At 32.3% G+C, this 21,745-nt stretch overlaps 2 protein-coding genes across 2 annotated transcripts in view; both read left to right on the top strand.

Moving 5' to 3' along the window:
* Window positions 1-613: 613 nt before the first annotated feature.
* On the top strand, window positions 614-2,635 carry LOC149893294 (uncharacterized). Its single transcript, XM_090095429.1, has one exon. It carries the CDS (start codon window positions 614-616, stop codon window positions 2,633-2,635), a length of 2,022 nt encoding a protein of 673 aa, XP_089951555.1.
* A 6,605-nt stretch (window positions 2,636-9,240) lies between these two features.
* Window positions 9,241-21,745, top strand: part of LOC149893291 (uncharacterized) — a 72,399-nt gene continuing 59,894 nt past the window's right edge. Inside the window, exons 1-2 of the mRNA XM_090099868.1 lie at window positions 9,241-10,384; window positions 10,473-10,514. The gene's annotated coding sequence lies outside the window, so the exon portion shown is untranslated. The remainder of the gene's footprint in view (window positions 10,385-10,472; window positions 10,515-21,745) is intronic.

Raw genomic sequence — 21,745 nt, 5'->3', positions numbered from 1 at the left:
AACAGTTAACAGAGACTGATAAAGAAAATTTTAAGAGAATAAAGGAGGGTTTGCTTGAAGCTTTTGCCGTTGATGGATTCACAGCCTACGAGCAGTTTGTCACGAGAAAGCTGAAATATGGAGAAGCAGTTGATGTTTATTTGGCAGAACTACGAAGATTGTCTACCCTAATTGGTGGGCTACCAGACAAAGCGATCGCGTGTGCCTTTGTTGCTGGGCTCCCCGAGGAAGTTCGACGAATGCTGAGATCGAGTTCTCCTATGGATGATCTTACAACTGTTCAAATACTTGCGCGAGCAAGGACTCTGATGATCGAGGAACTGAACAACGGGATGGTGGAAAAATTTGCTGTAGCTGCAATGAAAAGTAGTGATCCGAGGTTGCTAGAAGATAAAACACAATCAGTGTGCTATGAATGCAAACTTCCCAATCACTTTGCGAGAGATTGTCATTTAAGAAGACATAATTATCGAAACAAGTCAAGTAGAACACGGGAGTCAAGCGATGTGCTGTGTTACTCGTGTCAAGAGTATGGACACATATCAAGAATGTGTCCAAAAAACGGAGTGAGGGAGAAGACTTCTGCGCCAGTTCTCTCCCTAAACAATCAATAATGGCGTTACCTACCATGCTCTTGGATATTAACGGTGTATTTCAGGATGTGCTAATTGACTCAGGGTGTACCTGCAGCATCATCTATAAAAAATGTGCGACAAAAATAACGAAGAAAGAAGTTAGCGTGGTAACTGTAAATGGACAACAACAGCAGTGCGAAGGTGTTAGCCAAACTCGAATCACCGCGCCAAATGGAAATACAGTGTGTGTGGAAGCACTTGTGGTCAATTTCAAACCACTGGGTTTTTGTTTCATAATTGGTATGAATGGAATAGTGGCACTTGGTGGAGTATCAATTTCTGCAACGCGGGATGTTTGTTTTATGAAAAAAGAAGCATGTTTACTTGGTTTAAAAAGCGATTTGTCAATAGATGTTCATGATATGAATATAACGGCTCAGGATTTCACAGCTTCATTTGAAAAGAAAAATAGAGAATGGATAATTGCGTGGAAATGGAATACCAAACCTGAAAATCTGGTGAATAGAATTGCTGAATATACCATCCCCATCGGCATAAAACACGATTACGAAAAAGAAATTGAAGGGTGGATAGAGAAAAAATGGCTGCAAAAGTACGAAGTGAAAAAACACGGTCCATTAAAAGGTTTGGTTCCACTTATGGCAGTGGTGCAGCAAAACAAAGGGAAAGTGCGACCAGTGTTAGACTTCAGGGAGCTGAACACGTTTATTGAACCATTTACGGCGAACACGGATGCATGTGCTGACAAACTTCGAGACTGGAGACGGCTTGGAGAAAATATTTCAATTATTGATTTATCATCGGCCTACATGCAACTCAAAATCAGCGAGGAACTCTGGGCTTACCAAACTGTTGTGTTCCGTGGACAGAGGTTTTGTTTAACACGTTTGGGATTTGGCCTGAAGATTGCGCCCGTCATAATGAAAGCAGTTTTGGACAAAGTTCTATCGCAAGACGAAAAGATCTGTAAGGGAACATCATCATACATTGATGATATTCTTGTAAATGAAGATATCGTATCAGTTCGCAGTGTACTTGATCATTTGGATATGTATGGACTACATTGTAAGCCGGCGGTTCGTGTGTCCGAAGGGGCGAGAGTTCTAGGATTACAAGTTGGAATTGAAAATAAGAAGTTATTTTGGAAGAGAGACAACGATTTTGGTGAAATTCCAAGTTCTCTAACGAGGCGAAAAATCTTCTCTTTATGTGGAAAAATGACAGGGAATCTTCCAGTTTGTGGTTGGTTGCGTGTAGCTTCGTCATTTGTTAAAAGGACGGCAAACGCCCTAACGAAAACATGGGATGAGAAGATACAATGCGATTTTGTTGAAAAAATGGTGAACGATATGGTAAAAAGAACACGTAACAACGATCCTGCCAAAGGAGTTTGGAATGTTTATGGCAACGAGGCAACAGTGTGGGTGGATGCTAGTTCACTAGCGCTAGGTGTGAGTATCGAAGTTGATGGCAATATAATCGAAGACGCTTGTTGGTTAAGAAAAGATGATACAACACATATAAACATGTCTGAACTCGATGCAGTAATCAAAGGACTAAACATGGGTCTCAATTGGAAGATGAATGTCTTGCATATTTGCATTGATTCGAAAGCAGTATTACATTGGGTCACCGATGCACTGACTGGAAAATCTAGATTGAAGACAAAGGCTTCAAACGAAATGCTGATTAGAAGACGGCTTCAGACCATTACGAATATTGTGGAGGAATACAAACTCAGAGTGGATATTAAACTAGTGCCCTCGAAGTCTAACTTAGCCGATGTACTTACTCGAGTGCCTGGAAGTTGGTTGAAAATGATCGATAAGCCCACTGAACTTGCTGCAGGTGGAACGATTAGTGCTTCTCTATCTCCCAAAGAAATAAACCATGTTCATAAGTCCACGGGACATTATGGTGTGAAGAGAACATTGTATTTTGTTCGTAGAATTGACCCATCAGTAAGCAGGGAAGAAGTCAGGCAAGTGGTTGAAAAATGTGTAGCCTGTCAATCAATTGATCCAAGTCCAATAAAGTAGCCGAAAGGGAAGATCGAAGTAAAAGGGACGTGGCAAAGGCTTGGTATGGATATAACTCATTATGAGGGGCAACATTTTCTTACCCTGATTGACTGTGGGCCTTCACGATATACAATATGGCGCCATCTTAAAGACCAAACTAGTGCATGTGTCATTCAGGAATTAAACGAAATCTTTCTTGAACGAGGCGGTCCAAACGAAATTCTGACGGATAATGATACAGCATTTCGAAGCACATTATTTTCGCAATTTATGAACAAATGGAACGTTAAACTTCGCTTCAGGTGCGCTTACGTTCCTTCAGGGAATGGAATTGCAGAACGGTGCCATCGAACAGTGAAAAGAACGGCGAAGAGAGTTCCGTGCAGCATACCCGAGGCAGTTTATTGGTATAACGTCAGTCCAAAAGACTGTTGTAAGTCATCTACAGCACCCGCAAATAAATTATACCATTACGAAATTAGAGTTAGAGGAATTGACGACGATAAAAACGCATATGAACCTCATGAGAAGATCACCAACAAGTTTAAACTCGGCGATGAAGTATGGGTAAAGCCCCCGGACAACCGATGTGACTCTCAATACAAAATTGGGAGAATTACAGGAATCATTTCGGAGCAAACGGTAGAAGTGGACAAAGTATCCCGGCACATACGCGACCTAAGACCCGTCAGAGTTGATAACAAGTCGAATGAGGATCTAGAAGATGATGAAGAACTGTGCGTTGTGTTACCTGAAGACGAGACAAACCAGACGCCAATGTTGCGAAGAAGCACCCGAAAAAGGATGGCACCTGAGCGATATAGTCCGTGAGGTGAGGTGATCGTTATGACCAAGGGGGAGTGTAATTATAGCGTTACTTGTGAATAATTGTGTGCGTAAAAGATATGTAATTATAGCGTTACTTGTGAATAATTGTGTGCGTAAAAGATATGTCATTATAGCGTTACTTGTAAGTAATTGTATGTAAGAAAAGATGTGTGAATGCCTTATAGCATTACTTGTAAATAATTGTATGTGTGAAAAGATATGTGTGAATACCTAGGGAATTAACTTGTATATAAATTGTGTTAAATTTTACAAAGATACATCGGCGTTTACGCACAACTAAAAAACGATCTTTTTTATGCGAAACTACACTACCAGTTTGTAAAAAAAAAAAAAAAAAAAAAAATACGCTTCTGTTAACATATTTTTATTGACTCTTGAAACCTTTTTAAAGAGATTTACTTTCAAAATTAAGTGATCAAATAACTATTAAAACCCTTTTTTTTAACATTATATACCATTAAATAGCATCTGATAACAATTTAAGAAACGTTTTTTGATTTTCTCCACAAAAGGTTCATCGATAAATAGCTCAATATACTCTTTTAGTACAAATACTCTAGAATACTAATTTAAATGTAATATCAAAGTTCATAATTTTTAAATTAACAGCATTTAAGGATAAAGCTGGTTAAAGTGTTCATTATAAACAGTAGGCTATAACTCAAATCATGCTAGCTGCTCATGCTAGCTGCTCTTTAAAGATGCTTACTGTTTAGATCAGTTATGCAGCACAACAATCTCTCTTTGTACTACGGATGATGCTTGTTTAGCTTATACCTTGACCAATGTTGATAAAAATCTTGATGAGAGGTTTCAACAGTTTGTTCACTATAGGGCCCCAAGAGGGATCCTTTATGGCTAATAAAACCCTTGATGTGGTAGAAGACGGTGTGAATTTTAGGTGTTACGCTTGCACCAATTATTATTAAGTAACACCTTTTAAAATTTTCAATTCTTTCAGCGAAGTCCGGCTGTAGGATGAATCCAAAGCAAGTTTTGACAACTAAATTGAAACATTTAAATTCTTCAATTATGTGAAAAATATTGAGAACCATGTTTGTATCAGCAAGTTGCTGCAGCACATTAACATTTTCAAGAAGGTTTCTGCATTGGTTTCCGTCAAACTGGCCAACATGATATGGGCTAAGTTGTATGTGGAGAGCAGCTGGCTACTTAACAGCTTTTGTCCAAGCAGTTTTAAGAATCTTGAAAAGATGATTGACAACTCCTATGAGGAGATGCCATTCCATCGGTGAGATGATTTCCACAATCAGAACATTGTCAGGCCCGCTGATGATTGGCTTTCAAATGACATTGCCGAACAGCTTTGCATAAGCAAAATCCCCGCCAGATTACTGAAAAGACTCAAGGCTCGATTTGATTGAGCCCAGTGTTCTCAAATTTCTAGATTCGGCAAAACACTTTGATTTGACGTCACATTATGTGCAAGGCTGCATACTTAAATGGGTTTGAAGACCATAAATCATATCTGCAACTTTCATATCACAAGCTAAAATTAGTTTAAGCTCATTTGCTTTAATTAGGGATCAGATTTGTTCAATATTGGAGTGGGTTTCTTGCAAATCTTCTGATACCGCCACAAGAATTTGTCTCTTGACTATATTGTATTTACCAGTCCTTTGAGTGAGAGGCTGTTTTTGTGGCGGCGAGCTGGTTTCATCCCTGAACGCAGTATCAACAATGCTTAGAAAAAACTTGAGAAAACCATTGCCATCATCAATTCCGAGCTTAAAAAAATAGCCACCAAAAATTTTGAGAGATTTAATAACATGATTCACAAAACTTAATTAATCATTGCAGTGAGCAACAACCAGAACTGTACCAGAATCTCCTTTTCCGTCGGTGATTTTTAAGTCATTGCTGTTTGACAGGACCGTATTTAATTGTACATTTACAAGAGCTGGAGTGGTCAATATTGGAGCGCTTGATAATGACAGGGCACTACTTCGACCTGAAACCAAAACATGCATATTTTATGTTTATAATAAACTTTGTTTAGAAAGTTTGGTAAAGCTTTTAAATTATTTATTTTTAATGAGATAAGAAACTTGCCAAAAATACATTTCCTGAAATCTATCTAATCTCATTTTATAATAGTCAAGAATTTCTTTCAATATATGCATGTAAAAATTATATAAGTAGTACTTATATAATTTTATATAAGCAGTACTTATAAGTTTGTACTTATTAAGTACAAATATTACCGGGGGTTATTGTAAGTGGAAGCTCGCTGGATGCTTTAGCAAGTCAAATAGTTCCTTCCGAGGATAATTCCTAATTTGAAATAACTCGAGATGCACTTTGTTCGGCTGCTTTGGCATCTTTTGCTGCTAAAGATTGAAGGTTTTCCCTGTGCTTTATTTGAGAGCGTTAGTGTACCAAACCTTTTCCTAAAGGGCTGAGGCATATGCTGCAGCGCACACTTGGTTCTTTCTTAATAGTGGTTTGCTATTCAAGAGGATGTTTTTCTTGCAGCTTTGAACGACCAATATGGCAGATCAGGTAATGACACATCCTGCCTCCTGCTTCAAGCCTTACTTATATTTACTCGAAATCAAATAAAAGGGGGAGTGCAACTTCTTTCCCCTCTTGTTTTCTGCGCAAAGTAGTTCTGCACGATTCGCAGAGTCCTTGTGGTACCCGAGAATCACTGATATTGATCCTGGTCTTGTACAGTTGGCTCAAATCTAACTTTACTATAGCAAACTCTGCCTTTTACAAAATTTAACCTAAATTTACATTGAATAACAATCTACTTAACATACTTACAATTATTAAGATACTTATAATTATTTATATTAGTGATGCTTGTTAAGAATTAATGACACTTGTTAACGATTACAATTTTAAACATTTACAACTTTTAACTATTTAAAACAATGATACTTGTCACACTTAATGACAATTTAGAAGAGATCTTATTTGATGAAACAGTCCCACAAACAATTTTTACCGCTCTTCAAAGGACTGTTTTGTCCTTCATAACATTTCTCTCTTCAAAAATTATTACACTTTTAGAAAACTTTTGATAGAGATTTTCTCTTTTTGTGCCTCTGCAATTATTTTTATAAAATTTTACAAATTTTGTTTCAAAAAAACACAAATCTGTAAAGATTGATTTTCCTCAGACAGGTCCTTATAATAAAATTGCTGGTATTACATAGTAGAACACTCATGTAACCATAATTTTGAAAATAGTGACTGAATATCACAGTAATTGGTGACGTTTTGAGGTAAAAGTAGCAAAAAACTAACAAAACTAAAACTAAAGCTGGCATATATCCGTAACCCGTGGACAAATCTGACTGAAATTTTATCCAAACTTTGGTGTGATTGTAGGCAACAATTGCACCAAATTTTATCAAATTATTTAGAGTGCTCCTCATTCTACAGGTGTTTTTATTGGCGCACTATGAAATCAAAACTTTACTCAATTTGAACATTCATATGAAGTTACTTTATGCGGACAAAATAAAATGAATTCAAAATTTGCATCACAGGGTACTTTGATTTGTATGCTATCACCAATATAAGTGGCGTTTTTGGGTCAGCTAGGTTGTATGTATGTATGTATGTATGTATGTATGTATGTATGTATGTATGTATGTATGTATGTATGTATGTATGTATGTATGTATGTATGTATGTATGTATGTATGTATGTATGTATGTATGTATGTATGTATGTATGTATGTATGTATGTATGTATGTATGTATGTATGTATGTATGTATGTATGTATGTATGTATGTATGTATGTATGTATGTATGTATGTATGTATGTATGTATGTATGTATGTATGTATGTATGTATGTATGTATGTATGTATGTATGTATGTATGTATGTATGTATGTATGTATAGATGTATGTATGTATGTATGTATGTATGTATGTATGTATGTATGTATGTATGTATGTATGTATGTATGTATGTATGTATGTATGTATGTATGTATGTATGTATGTATGTATGTATGTATGTATGTATGTATGTATGTATGTATGTATGTATGTATGTATGTATGTATGTATGTATGTATGTATGTATGTATGTATGTATGTATGTATGTATGTATGTATGTATGTATGTATGTATGTATGTATGTATTTATGTATGTATATATGTATGTATGTATGTATGTATGTATGTATGTATGTATGTATGTATGTATGTATGTATGTATGTATGTATGTATGTATGTATGTATGTATGTATGTATGTATGTATGTATGTATGTATGTATGTATGTATGTATGTATGTATGTATGTATGTATGTATGTATGTATGTATGTATGTATGTATGTATGTATGTATGTATGTATGTATGTATGTATGTATGTATGTATGTATGTATGTATGTATGTATGTATGTATGTATGTATGTATGTATGTATGTATAGATGTATGTATGTATGTATGTATGTATGTATGTATGTATGTATGTATGTATGTATGTATGTATGTATGTATGTATGTATGTATGTATGTATGTATGTATGTATGTATGTATGTATGTATGTATGTATGTATGTATGTATGTATGTATGTATGTATGTATGTATGTATGTATGTATGTATGTATGTATGTATGTATGTATGTATGTATGTATGTATGTATGTATGTATGTATGTATGTATGTATGTATGTATGTATGTATGTATGTATGTATGTATTTATGTATGTATATATGTATGTATGTATGTATGTATGTATGTATGTATGTATGTATGTATGTATGTATGTATGTATGTATGTATGTATGTATGTATGTATGTATGTATGTATGTATGTATGTATGTATGTATGTATGTATGTATGTATGTATGTATGTATGTATGTATGTATGTATGTATGTATGTATGTATGTATGTATGTATGTATGTATGTATGTATGTATGTATGTATGTATGTATGTATGTATGTATGTATGTATGTATGTATGTATGTATGTATGTATGTATGTATGTATGTATGTATGTATGTATGTATGTATGTATGTATGTATGTATGTATGTATGTATGTATGTATGTATGTATGTATGTATGTATGTATGTATGTATGTATGTATGTATGTATGTATGTATGTATGTATGTATGTATGTATGTATGTATGTATGTAGAGGGGGCAATATAAAAGTATAAATTAAATTGAGACAACTGTAATAATGATTTTACTTGTAACTTGCAATATTATGCAACAAGAACTCTTACTATTGCGTGTAACTGATATTTGGAGCTTTTTTAACAGCAAATATTGATAAATGTGACTCGACTATTTTTGTTTGGATTGGATATGGTTTTTATAATTTTTTATCTTTATATCATATACGTAAATTAAGTAACTTAAAATTTATATAATTTACATTATTTATCATTCAGCTCGCTTTTTCTTTTGAATTAAAAACAATTCACTCTAAGTAACGCTCCTTTTAAAAAATTTAATCAAACACTCTTTTGTATTTTAATTTGCGTAAATATTATCATTTAATACAATATGATAGTGTTATCTTCTGTTTCCTAAAATGGCAACCTTTGCAGTGTAAATATTTAAGCTAGTCACAGCTTTATTATAAAAAACATTTCACTTTCGACTTGCAAACGAACAGTACAAGCAAGGAGAAAAAAAGTTTAACTTAAACACTGAATTCTTCTATATACTTTTGTACTTAATTTTTTAAAATTTGTGTTAATAAAAAAAGTTTTTGTTTGTAAAAATGTTTTTATATTCTCTTAATTCATATACCTGAAGATGTTTTTTTTTGTTAGCTTAAATGAATATACAAATGCTTTCATGTCAAGAAAAGCTTTCAACTGTGTTTTCGTGTCTTTTCATGAAAAACTCAATTATTCAATATTGTAAAAAAGACGAGCAATTTACGAGTAACATTTTTTGCTTGGTTATTTTAATATTTTTTTTTAGAATGGGAATATTTATTTTAAGTTATGCCATTTTATTTAAGTTCTTATGAATGGCTAATTGAGTTGAGTAATTGAGATAAAGATACCTTTTTAATTTGCTTTAGAGAAGATAACTTTATAAAGGGCATATAGTTTTCCAATAAAATATAATTGAAAAAGCAATGTTATATGATCTTCAACTATCCTCATGCGAGAAAAAATTCGATGGATGATCATATGCGGATAAATATATAAGATAAAGATTGAAAATGTTTATGCTGCTGCAATGGTCTTGAAATTGATTCTAAACCCCAAAAAATTAGAACGGTTGGCAAGCAAATTTTCTGCTCTTAACCATGAGAATATTGTTAAACTTCTCAGATTTTGCAACAACCCTTCTGCTTTTATACTTGAATACTGTTCATTAGATGCTGGTGGATATGATGTTCATAACCTTAAGGAGTTGCTGGATCATTTTAATGAAAACAAAATCTTTGATTTAAAACAAAGAGTTATTTTTGTACACCAATGTTCAAAAGGTTTAAATTATTTGCATATTCAAGAAATTATTCATAAAGACTTTAAACTAAGTAACATTTTAGTCACCAGAACATTAAAAAACATTTAACTGAAAATTGCTGACTTTGATGAAATGGTTACAATGAGAGAAAGCATTTTATCTATATTTACAGATTATAATTCCAAAGGTATGACAATGAGTTATGTTGCTCCTGAAATCATGAGTAGAAAGATTAAAAATTACACATTTGAAACAGATCTTTATGCATCATGAATAATAAGTAACCAGCCTGGGAAGGTATTATTTCTCCATTGAATGATCGTTTATTAAATAAAGCTTCAAAAAAAGGCGAAAGGCCAGATATAGATCACACCGCTAAGTTATACAAAAATGAAACAAAGGAGCATCCAATATTCAAACTTATTGATTGAGGCTGGGATAATGACCTAGATAAAAGACCTACCTCTAAAGAAGTAATTTTCTTTTTTAATAAGTTCAAACTTGTTTTTAAGTTCTTCAGTGATAACTTTTAAGAAAAAAAATGTATTTAATATTTTACAGAAATACGGTGAGACAGCAAGAATAGTTGAACTATCGGGATCGGTATGAACTTTAGTTTGCAAATTTAAAATTGAAATTAGATAAGTTTTTAATACTTTGATTTGGCGAAATTAGTTTCTAAATAAGTGCAAGTTATGGATATGATAAACTTGTTCCTTAAGGCAATTCTTTTTAACTTTTTAAATTGTATCATGCATAATGCAACTTGCATTTGTAATCGCAAAACTAAGAAAAAACACAAAAAAGGTAAATCAACAAAATAATTGTTAAGCTCATATGGTATTTTTTGATTATTGATATCTTTTGTGAGCCATAATCAGATGAAAGATTTTAATCGGGACTAACATCAATAAGTAATGGAACGTAATTTACCGGTCTTCCAACACAATCGTCAGGATTTATATAAAAAGGTTAAGCAGATTCTTCTAAAAATGATAAAACAAAGTTTTGTACTCAGTTCTATGTTAGCAACTACCCGGAAAACTTATCCAGGTAATATTCTAAATTGGTGTTTTTAGTTCTAATAAATCTTTTTGCTGCCCGGATGTGAGAATGTATTCTGAGATGGAAAGCTAAAGAGATATATTTATCTTAGTATTCATGGTATAGAAATAAGTGATGAGGAAAGGTTGTTGTTCATCTTCAAACCGGGTCGCAAAATAATTACATGAAAAAGCTCAAAAAAAAAAGGAGTCCAGTTGAATATAATATAACTTTGTATTTAACATTTAACAAACTTCAAATTTAAAAAAGCTCTTTCGGCATTTCAAATTTCTGCCTTAACACGTTAATTGCCGCCTGCTATTTTTAAAAGAATGGATTTAGAAAAGTTTTTATAGCCGGCGTACAATTATACGTAGTGCGTAGATGCCATATGATGAGCCGGCGGACAAGTTGTTATATATGCCGAATAGTTTATATAAACTATTCGGCATATATAACAACTTGTGTATTTTTGATTCGGCGCCACAGTGAGGAAGATATATGTAATACAAATGAAATGTTCATCAAATTTTAAACGTTATTTATTCAAAAATTAACAAAGAACTATCTCTAAACATTTCAAATACCTAAAAAAGTTCAAAAATAGCTGGGAAAGCATACAATACAAATAAAAGGCTTATCAGGACATGTATTACAATAAGTGGTAACACGTTTGACCAATTTTGCTGCTTCTTTACATCCTAGCTCCTCCGTCAATTTGTTATAGCAATAAGAGCTTCTTTTTCAAATTTTATTATTTCTTTTTCTTTTATCTTCTGTTTCTTTAATTTCATGCAACTCTTTCACTTTTCAATTTCTGGTTGTTGCATGTGGAATATTTAATAGTGATTCCACTTACTTCTCCCGATGTTTGGTATTAGAAATTTTACAATTTGAGTAAATAGTTTTATACACGATTAATGCATTGACCACTAATGTTCCCATCAATAATTCAACTGCAACTTTGTTGTACCAGCTAAGAGATTTTCGCACAGGTGAAGAATATGCAGACATTTAATAAGAAAGATCGATTCCTGCATTTCCTGCATTATTGTCTATAATACGTTTTGGCTTTTTGATATCCTCACGTTTTCTGTTCAGTTTACCCGTACTTACTTTATACAATCTGTGATATGTAGACAACATCAACACTTCTCATTTATCCTCCCATTTTTATATGACGATTCCATCTTCATTTTATTTTCCTACTATATCTCCTAATTTTGATTTCTTTGTAACAATATCCTTTGGTAAATTCTTTCTGTTTTTTCTAAGGGTTCCCACAGAATGAGTTTTTCTTTTTAAAATTTTTTGGGCAAAAGGAATACTTGTATAAAAATTGTCGTTAACAGCAATTCTTCCTTGATCTAGATAATTCTAACAGAGAATAAGAATGAATTGCAGTTGTAAGAAGTACCTACCTTCTTAACACCTTTAACATTTATGAATAAAAAAAATTCAACAAATCTAAAATTTGACTAGTGCACTTTAATCATGCACGTGCATTGGTAAACAAACGAACGCATCAGCGTATGGGACATACCGTAGTGAAACGTGAAGCGGCGTATTAATATATGTTGTTGCCGGCTGTACATGCGGCAGTTAGCGTGAACCTAGGCATCAATGAAATAAAATCTAGGCATCAATGTAAAATCTAGGCATCAATGTAATAAAATAGTAAAATCTAGGCATCTAGTAAAATCTAGGCATCAATGAAAAAAAAAAAAAAAAAAAAAATTGGATTTGGATGAAGTCAAAAATGATGCTTTGGTTATTTATAGAACCCTTTGATTTGTGAATAAATCTCAAAAGATTTAAAACAGACATGAATTGTAAATTTAAAAAAACTAGTTTGCACTAAATTTTGCAGTTGGCAGAAAAACTTAACCAAGTATTTTATTCAGATAAGAAGTTTATCTTCGTTAAATTAGATTTTGTAATAATGGAGTTTACATGGATCTCAAAAACTGCTTGGGTAACCAAAAAAATTATCAGGATAACGCAAATCTTTTTGGAATTTCTCCGACAAACGTTTATTTACAAAACTGCATTTTACACGGATGGAAAGTACCTAAATCCCAACACTTACCCGAGTAACTTACTCAAGTAAAATACCCTGGTAATTCAAAGCTTTTTTGAACTGGGTATTAGTTTTATCATAAAAGAATTCTAAAACTTCAAATAATTATTTTCCTAAAAAAATTTCAGGGTGCATGCGGTGTTTATTTATCAAATAATGAATTTTGAAAAATTGCAAGTTTCTTAGAAAATACTAACCTAATTTAAATAAAATCAAGTGCATTTCAAAACTCCTTCCTTTGACAAAGCATTGAATTCGTTCTTCATCCTGACCAACTAACCAAATACTTATTAGTTTTGCATGGAGACTTATAAATTCCCTTTCAATTGTGCTCCACACAAAATAATCTATAGGATTTCAGTGCGTAAAAGTTGGGGGCTAATCATCAGATCTTGAATGTTCACAAAAAATACTCACTCAACCATTTTTGGGATTTTCTTAGTGTTTGGCATGTTGCTGAGTCTTGCTGCAACATATATTTGTTCAGTAGCAACCTTTTGTATCCTAAATTGTTTCTTTAGGACCTTGAAATTTTGTCTGTACTCACCCTCAAGCCCTCTCAGGAAATGACTTCAAAGACCGGGATAATAGCTGGAAACTTTGTTTACATAACTTTGAGGTACATGGCAAGCCAACTGTTTTTCTGGTTATTTTTTTCTTGCTGAAATTCATTCATTTGATAAGAAACATATGGCCAGCTACAAGTGGTTCTTCAACTAGCTCAGCAGTTTAACAGAGTTCTTTGATCTTTAGCCAATATCGTCAGCAGCTGTCCCTTTCTCATAGTGTGCTTTTTTTATCATTTGCTCAGACTTTCCCAAGTCACGTGCAAAAGACCTTATTGAGTTGCCATGGTCCATGCATGGCCTACTATATTCACAACCATATATCTTAAGCTTATAAGAGGGAAATTAAGATACCGATTTTTGTTTAAAAAAATGGCTGCACTAAATTTTTAATTTTTAAAAAGCAACTTAAAACTAGGGATTGCAATCCCGCACACTTTTCAATCCCGCGGGATCCGCGCGGAATTTTTTAATTTTTGTGCGGATCCCGCGGGATCCCGCGCGGGATTAGTAGGTTTCTTATGCACATTATAAAAGGCAAAATGACAATTGTATTTTTCTTTCAAGTATTTCAGAAAAAATATACTCAACTTATGAAATTGATAAAATAAGGTAAATAAAGCCAAAAAACACAATTCATTTGTAAATCAATATAATTCTTAACATTTAATGAACAAAAAGACAAGCCAAAGTACATAGGACATCTTTCAGCTTTACGTAGAACGTCTATTAGCTTTATTTTTTTTTTTAAATATCAAAATGAGAAAATGATTGTAAGAAATGCGCTCTTAAGAAACAGACCCTACTTAAGGTATCATCACTTAATCTATTCCTCAAAGGACTGCATATGTAACCAGCTGCTGAAAAAGCTCGCTCGGCCTCTACGCTTGTTGGTGGTATGGGCATCAAGTAACAATGCGCTATATCTTGAAGCTTGCCTCTTACTCCATTACTTTTATAGGCAGACATTTCCGGCTTCAATAATTTATCAAAGTCTAAAGAATCTAAATTTGGTCTCTCCTTTACATTTTCTGTCCAGCTTTTCTTGTCTTTCTGTGTTTGATTTTCCAATTCTTTTTTCAGCGATGGAATTGTAGGAGTAAGTATTTGGGAACTGTTAATAAAATCTACAGCTTCTTTTTCTTTGAGTTCATTTTCTTCGTCGGATTTTGTAAGTAAACTAGTAGTCCATTTAAATTCTTATTACGACGTTGTGTAAACCTCACACGAAGTGCCGCGGCTAAATCTATGCTCAAAAGTGATGATTGCTTTTGCAATTTATCTAGCATAAATTGAAAAGTTGTTTCCGCCGTGACAAGGTTCGATTCTCTCCTGCATAAAAGTTCGAGACCAAGTTTTAGTGGTGCTAGGCAAATAATTAAGTCATTGATTTGGGACCACTCTTCTTGGGTAAAACGAATTTCTGACCCAATATCAATTAAGGCTTTTTCAATACAATACCAAATACCAATCAGCAGATGGTCGGTCAAAATCATTGTCAAACCATATTCTTTATTTATAACTTCATCATCCTCAGTTTTACCATATTCATCTTCTTCTTTACAATTTTCATATGTAGTAAACGATTCTTCGACTTCTCCGCTGTTTTTCTTGTATAAGATATCAATAACTGCAAGTTGTATTCCATGAGCATAACATAGTTGTTGATAGCAACTAACTTGACGCAATATTCTGCATTACACGATTCATGGATTCGAATCAATCCAAGATTAAAGTGTTTCGCCTCCATATGTAAATTTAAGTTTAAGTATCTCTGACTATTTTGTGATGTCCATTCGTCAAACGTTATTGAAAACTTTTGATTTTGCTTTTTTAGTGATGTGAACTTTTTCATTATATTGACTTTTACAGAATCTGAGAATTTAACTACCATCGATCTTATAGTATTAGGTGAAGTAGGAAGCCGGAAACCACTCTTTGAAAACAAGAACCGTAAATCTGAAGATGTGCAAAAACTATTAAATGTAAAGCCGAACATAGCATGCACTTCGCATTTTCTTTATCACTTTTTTTAAAATATTCCATATAGTTTTAATTTGCGACATGCTTAGTACTTTTGTATTAAAATCTTAATGTAAATAATTTTTAAAGACTTTTTAAAAAGTAGTTTTTAAAAGTATATTTTTTATAATTATGCACGCACGTTTTCAATTTCACGTTTTCAGCATACTCATTAACAAAAATTTCAACATACTCATTAACGAAAATTTCAACATAATCATTAATTAAACAAAAAAAAAATTTGAACGAGCTCGACCAATGTTTTGCTAAATAATTACTTATTTTTGAATGATTTTTTTATATTTATAGCTGAGAAAAATATTTTAATAGCTGAAGATAAATTTTTAAATGGATTTGTTTCGCAAATACATTAAACACTTTTAATTTGATATTTTTTTTGTCTTTTTAGTTTAAAAGAATTGACCTTTTTTGTTTAAAAGCAATAGTTTCAAAATCCCGCCAATCCCGCGGATCCCGCAGTAGTTTTTGCGGGATCTCGCATGCCTTAAATTTATGCGGGATCCCGCGGGATTGCGGGATCCCGCAATGCGGGATTGCAATCCCTACTTAAAACTTAATTATTTGCTTATATTTCTTCATTATAAAAGTAGCAATTGGTGTTTACTGCTATATATTTATTCAAGATATATTAGGTATCAAAGATTTAAAAACATTTGTGTAAAATTTGTTGGAGATATGTAGTCATTGCTAAAATACGTAAGTCAATCGGTTGTAACAAAAATTATTTAAATTAAAGTACATTTGTATCTATGCATATATTACATTTAATATATATTTATATTCATGTATATTCTTACGCTATGAAACAAATGTCAAGAAATAAATCAAAGAAATCAAATTCAAAGTAAATTTTAATTAAGTATATAAACAAATGCTATACTACTTGCATAAATTACAAATTATATTTGCAATTTTGACTTTATTTTTTCTTTGTCTTTTAAGTTACGATTGAAAAGAAAATCCTTTGATAGTTTTTGTTTGCTGTTGAAAAAAACGTTGACAAGAATTCTTGTTAACAACATAATTCCCTAACTTTCATAATTTTTACAACAAGTTAGACTTTCAGTACATGTAACATGTTGATGACTTGAATTGATAAAGATGAAATTTCATTCTCAATTAAATCTAAAATGGACTACAAACAAATTCTGCAAGCTGTTTGGATGGAGCAAATAGTCCACCATGTGATAAGAGAAATAGAGGAGAGTTATTTTCAAGATCGCTTCAGGTTTCAAATATGCTTTGCAATTTTCACATTTAGACCTTTTTGTTAATTTTTTTGCAACATTGCCTGGTATAGGTATTGCAAGTTCTGGGCTATTATAGTTAAGAGAACTTTCCATAACTTACTCACTTTGATTATTAAACAGTTCATCAAGTATAATTAAGGAACGATGAACATCGGGTTGTAAATTTTCTTCCTTTAAGTTTATATGCACTTTAATATAGGAATAAGATGACAAAATTCTTTCAAACTTACAAGAAATTTGCCTCTACTCATTTGCCTGTATTGTGAGAAATGACTCTCAATTGGGTTACTTAGTAAATGAGCTGTCATCACATAATCATATCCATCATTCAGGAACTCCTCAACAAGTATATAGAGTGACTACAAGTTTGCTTGAGTATATAGAGTGACTACAAATACTGATGTAGTTTGATTTGTGAGGGTGAATGCAGGTGAAACAGCTTGGTAAAATGTCACTTTCTTGTGTCCTGATACAATAGAATTGGCAATAATATTAGGTGAAAATCTTTGTTTAGAATTAGCAATTGTCCACCAAGTGTTAAAAATAGTTAAAAAATTAGAAACATCTTTTCAATTTGGATAATAGCATATTTGAAGCTGCAATTGTATTTTCAAGTATAAGTGCTAATGGTAGTGGCACATCTTGTTTATTAATTCCAGGATGTAATACTTCAGATGTAAGTTTAGGAGCTTTTCTAAGTTTAACTTTTAGTCCATTATAGTTATGGTAAATCTTGCATAAATCATCCCAATTAATATATTCAATATTGATATTTGCATTATGGTATTTAAAATCTGGAAAAACAATTTTTTTTTAATTTAGCAAGTTATTTCTAAATTTTTTAACTAATTGCACACTATCATAAAACAAATAAGTCTTCTTTCCAGATTTCTGTGGCTTATTTATAAAATATTTTGATTCTGAATTGAAGATTGTAACTAATAATGAAAATACATTAACACTAGTTGAATGATTGTCTATCTTGTGCACAGTGAATCCAGCAGCCAGTAGGTTTTCAATGTTTGGGCTAATTTTTTTGAAAGCCATTCTCCGGAAACTGTGGAAGCTTCTGGAACTGCTTAAACAATATAAGAAATTAATTCTTTTAGTCCTATTATCATGAATGTAACTATTCCTTTGTACAAGTTGCCTTCTTCGCCAGCACCAACATACTCTCCTCCCTGATATTGTGCTGTTTTTTGTAAATACATTTTGTCTACCATCATAATACAATCATAAGAAGTTTTTCATTTTCCATGTAGAAGTTTTAAAGTCTTTAAAGAGTCAACACCTCCTTATTGAACTTTATTTAACAAAAAATATTAATGGTAAACAAATTTTTTAAGCAACAGTTTGTACGCCTGCAAAGAAGTATACCTTTGAAGAAATGCATACTGAATCAACTATGCAGAATATGGTGGCCTGCCTTGTGGCTTACAAAGATCTCTATATTTAATATCATCTAAAATAGTTTTGAAATTTTCTAATACAATTTTTCTAATATAAGAAGGAAAATTTTCTAGCATACTAACTTTATAAAGTTTTGAATTATGTCCTTTAACAAACCAACTTGGTAGTGAAAGTGGTGTCCCTTGCAGTGCAAATGCACATTCAGGTCTGGATCTACTGTTATTGATTCTAATATAGCTGGAAAGTATGTCTGTTCATTAAATACTATATTATAAAATACAACATCTTTTACATCATTTGGGCGCTAATCTACATCTCTATACCCTATTTTTATTTTTGATTATGATAGAGAAATATTATCTTGATTAAGAATCTTATAAAAACATAGACCTGAAAACCAAAGGAAAGTTCTCTAATCTGATGTTGAAGTGTCAAAAAAATATACCAAAAACGCTAGTATTTGCCATCTTTTTTGAAACACGACTAAGTTAATGATTAAGGCGGTAAACATGAAATTAATCATTAAAAAAAAATTTATAGCTAAAATTTTAAATAACTTTTAGTTTTAGAAAAATCAAAAACTTTTTCCCAACGTTTAAACTTGGAGAAAAAACAAAATAATTCTAAACCTCGCGAAATGTTACTATATACAAATGTAATAATCAAACGGGATATTCATCTACAACTTGGTTCCAAAAGTGAAAATAAGAGTGTTCTTTAAAACGTTGCGCCCACATAAGTTCTGACAAATAATCGAGAATCATTTCTTGATTTGTGGGCCCAAACATAGCTTTAAAATTGGCTTTGCTTCTTTGCCACATTGCCCTTAGAATTGCACACGATTGTTAAGGAAATTAGAATTGCACACGATTGTTAAGGAAATATTGCTACAAATTCCTAAACCCTATTGAATGTCTTCTACTGAAAGGCCACAACTTTTTCCGGCGCTACGAGTCCAAATATAGGTAATACCTATTATTTGCCAAAGTCTCAGTTGAGATCTTTCAAAAAAACTTACAACACGAATACTTATTTTCTTTTTGAATTGTTTTTGCATGCATCTCCAAATCTTTCCATCGACATTATGAAAATTTTGTTCGTTGCACTGGATGTTACATTGAGAACAGATCATATTGATAGCAAGTAAACCAAACTCCCTGCATCACCGGATGCACTCGTTATCATCATTTTTAAACCTGCGAACAATTTCCGGTAAATTAAGGCTATCAAACTCAATAATAGTTGGTCGTCTAACATTCGCCATTTTAATTTTAAAACAGAAATACAGAAACATTTCTTACAGAGAGTCTTTTATGATTACATTTTGTTTTTTGCAAAATTTTTGTATCGGAATTTTCATGAATACTTTCGGAATTTTCATGAGTATTTTAATTACTTTCATGCCTTGCTCTTCACAGAGCTCCAGATTGGTCGAATGGCTAACAGCTCTTTCCTATTAGAACACACAACTACCATCTTAGAATGTTTCTTGAGTCATATACCACATGCGTTTTTAAAAGGCAAAATTAGTGTTTCCATGACTCGGCAGAAAACAATTTACTCGGGAAATGGTAAACTTTTAATGGATAAATTTATCAATAACTTCTTCTCCATATTACATCAAAAACGATATACTGCTTAAAATGCTATGGGGCATTAAGTTAGTCATTTTAACTGAAAAAACAAAAAAAAAAGAAAAAGGTTTTTAGCTGAACGAAATGACAATATTTAATAACTCTTCGCATAAGCTACATTTTTTTAGTAAGTAGAACTGATAAATTTCTAACCTGTAAACTGACTAATTAAATTCAACGCATCGTCAAATAAAAAAATGTTAAAATCAAACTGTCGTATAAGAACAATTTAATTAATTGATAAATCATTTAATTTTACAAAAATACCAAAAGATTCATATCAGTTTTGTCAGTTAGATTCATGTCAGTTTATGTCAAATTTAGTAAGTGATTTAGTGTTTATCTAAAAGCCTCGTGGAAAGACTGTAACCAAAATAGAAAAGAGCCATTTTTTAGCTTTTCATGAAGAAATCTAATTAGAACTGAAGAGCTTATCAGAAACATCTAGAAATACCCTTCTGAATATAACAAAAAGGCACAGAAACCAATGCGAAAAAAATTTTTGTTCGAAAGAGACTTCGAATTGTAAGATAGATATCAAGTTCAACTAAATCTTTGGCCCAAGTTAAGTCAGAATCGGCGCTTAATGTTAATAGAAAAACAATTAGAGAGGCAATTCATGAAAGTCAAAACTTTTTTTGAGCTTAAACGAATAACAAACAAAATCTGAAACCAGTTCAAGGAAAAATTGCATGAAATCCGGGCAAGAAATAATGGCTCAAGTTTGGAATCAGATAATTTGATAAAATGCAGTTTACCAGATTATGATTTATAATTTACATGGAAATCATTTTCTAGCATCAATAAAAAAGACCTCCATGAACCTTTTGGAGAAAAATTTGAGAAAAGAACCACAATATTTCTCGACCTAAATGTTTGGAGGAGTTCCCTTAATAATCTAGCTTAATTTCGATTCAGGTAGAAAGTAGAATTTAGTTTCCACAGCGTTCAGAATAAATATTGGATATTACACAGCGTTGTTATGGTTAGCATTAATTGCAGTAAAGAATTAGTACTGACGTAAGAAGTTTGCTTTCCAACAAAAAAATGAATCGAGGTAAGTTCGTAGACGATGACATGGTTCTAAGCTGTGCGAGGCAGTTCGAAGTGCTGATTTAAATCCTATGGAAAATTTGTTGGACATCATTGTGAGAATAATTTATGTAAGTGATAAGAAATATGACAACTCGTATACTTTAAAAAACGATATTTGAGAGTTTGAAAAAATATGGAAACTGAAGTTTTGCAAATCTTGATTGGAAGTATGCCAACATCTACAAGTGTTTCTGTAAAAATGAGACACCAGTGCCTCATTTTTACAGAATACCCCAACCCTCTGTTTTGAATACACAAAGGCATCTGAAGGTGATCCGCTTCATGTCACTCCAGGTACAATGTCAGCAAAAGTTAATTCTAAAATTATAGTTTTGTAAGTTTTTGTTTGTTGGAGGTAATAAATACAAATGGAAGTCAAGTGCAGCAAGATCACTTTCTGCCACATCAACATTGACAACCCAAGACCTCATCAATGTACAAAATAACACTGGCCTCTCCACCAATTGGATAAAAATTTTTTTGAAAACTGCTCATAAGTCTTCAGACAAGAAGATAATTGAGCCAAACTATTATGCCAATTTTCACATGGCTGGTCAACAACTGAAGGACTTTTTTATTTGAACAGAGCTAAAAACCACCTCCGAACCTTTTAAATCAACAACAACATAGTTTGTATCATAACCTCCGAAGGTTATGATACAAACTTTGTTGTTGTTGATTTCAAAGGTTTGTCTGACCTAATTTGTGAAGT

Source organism: Hydra viridissima, unplaced genomic scaffold (genome assembly GCF_058129835.1).
Source record: "Hydra viridissima isolate aposymbiotic clone 2 unplaced genomic scaffold, HvirCarnegie_v1 scaffold_1, whole genome shotgun sequence".
NCBI classification, from domain to species: domain Eukaryota; kingdom Metazoa; phylum Cnidaria; class Hydrozoa; order Anthoathecata; family Hydridae; genus Hydra; species Hydra viridissima.
Note: the sequence above shows the minus strand (reverse complement) of the source record. Positions and strands in the feature narration are given on the sequence as shown.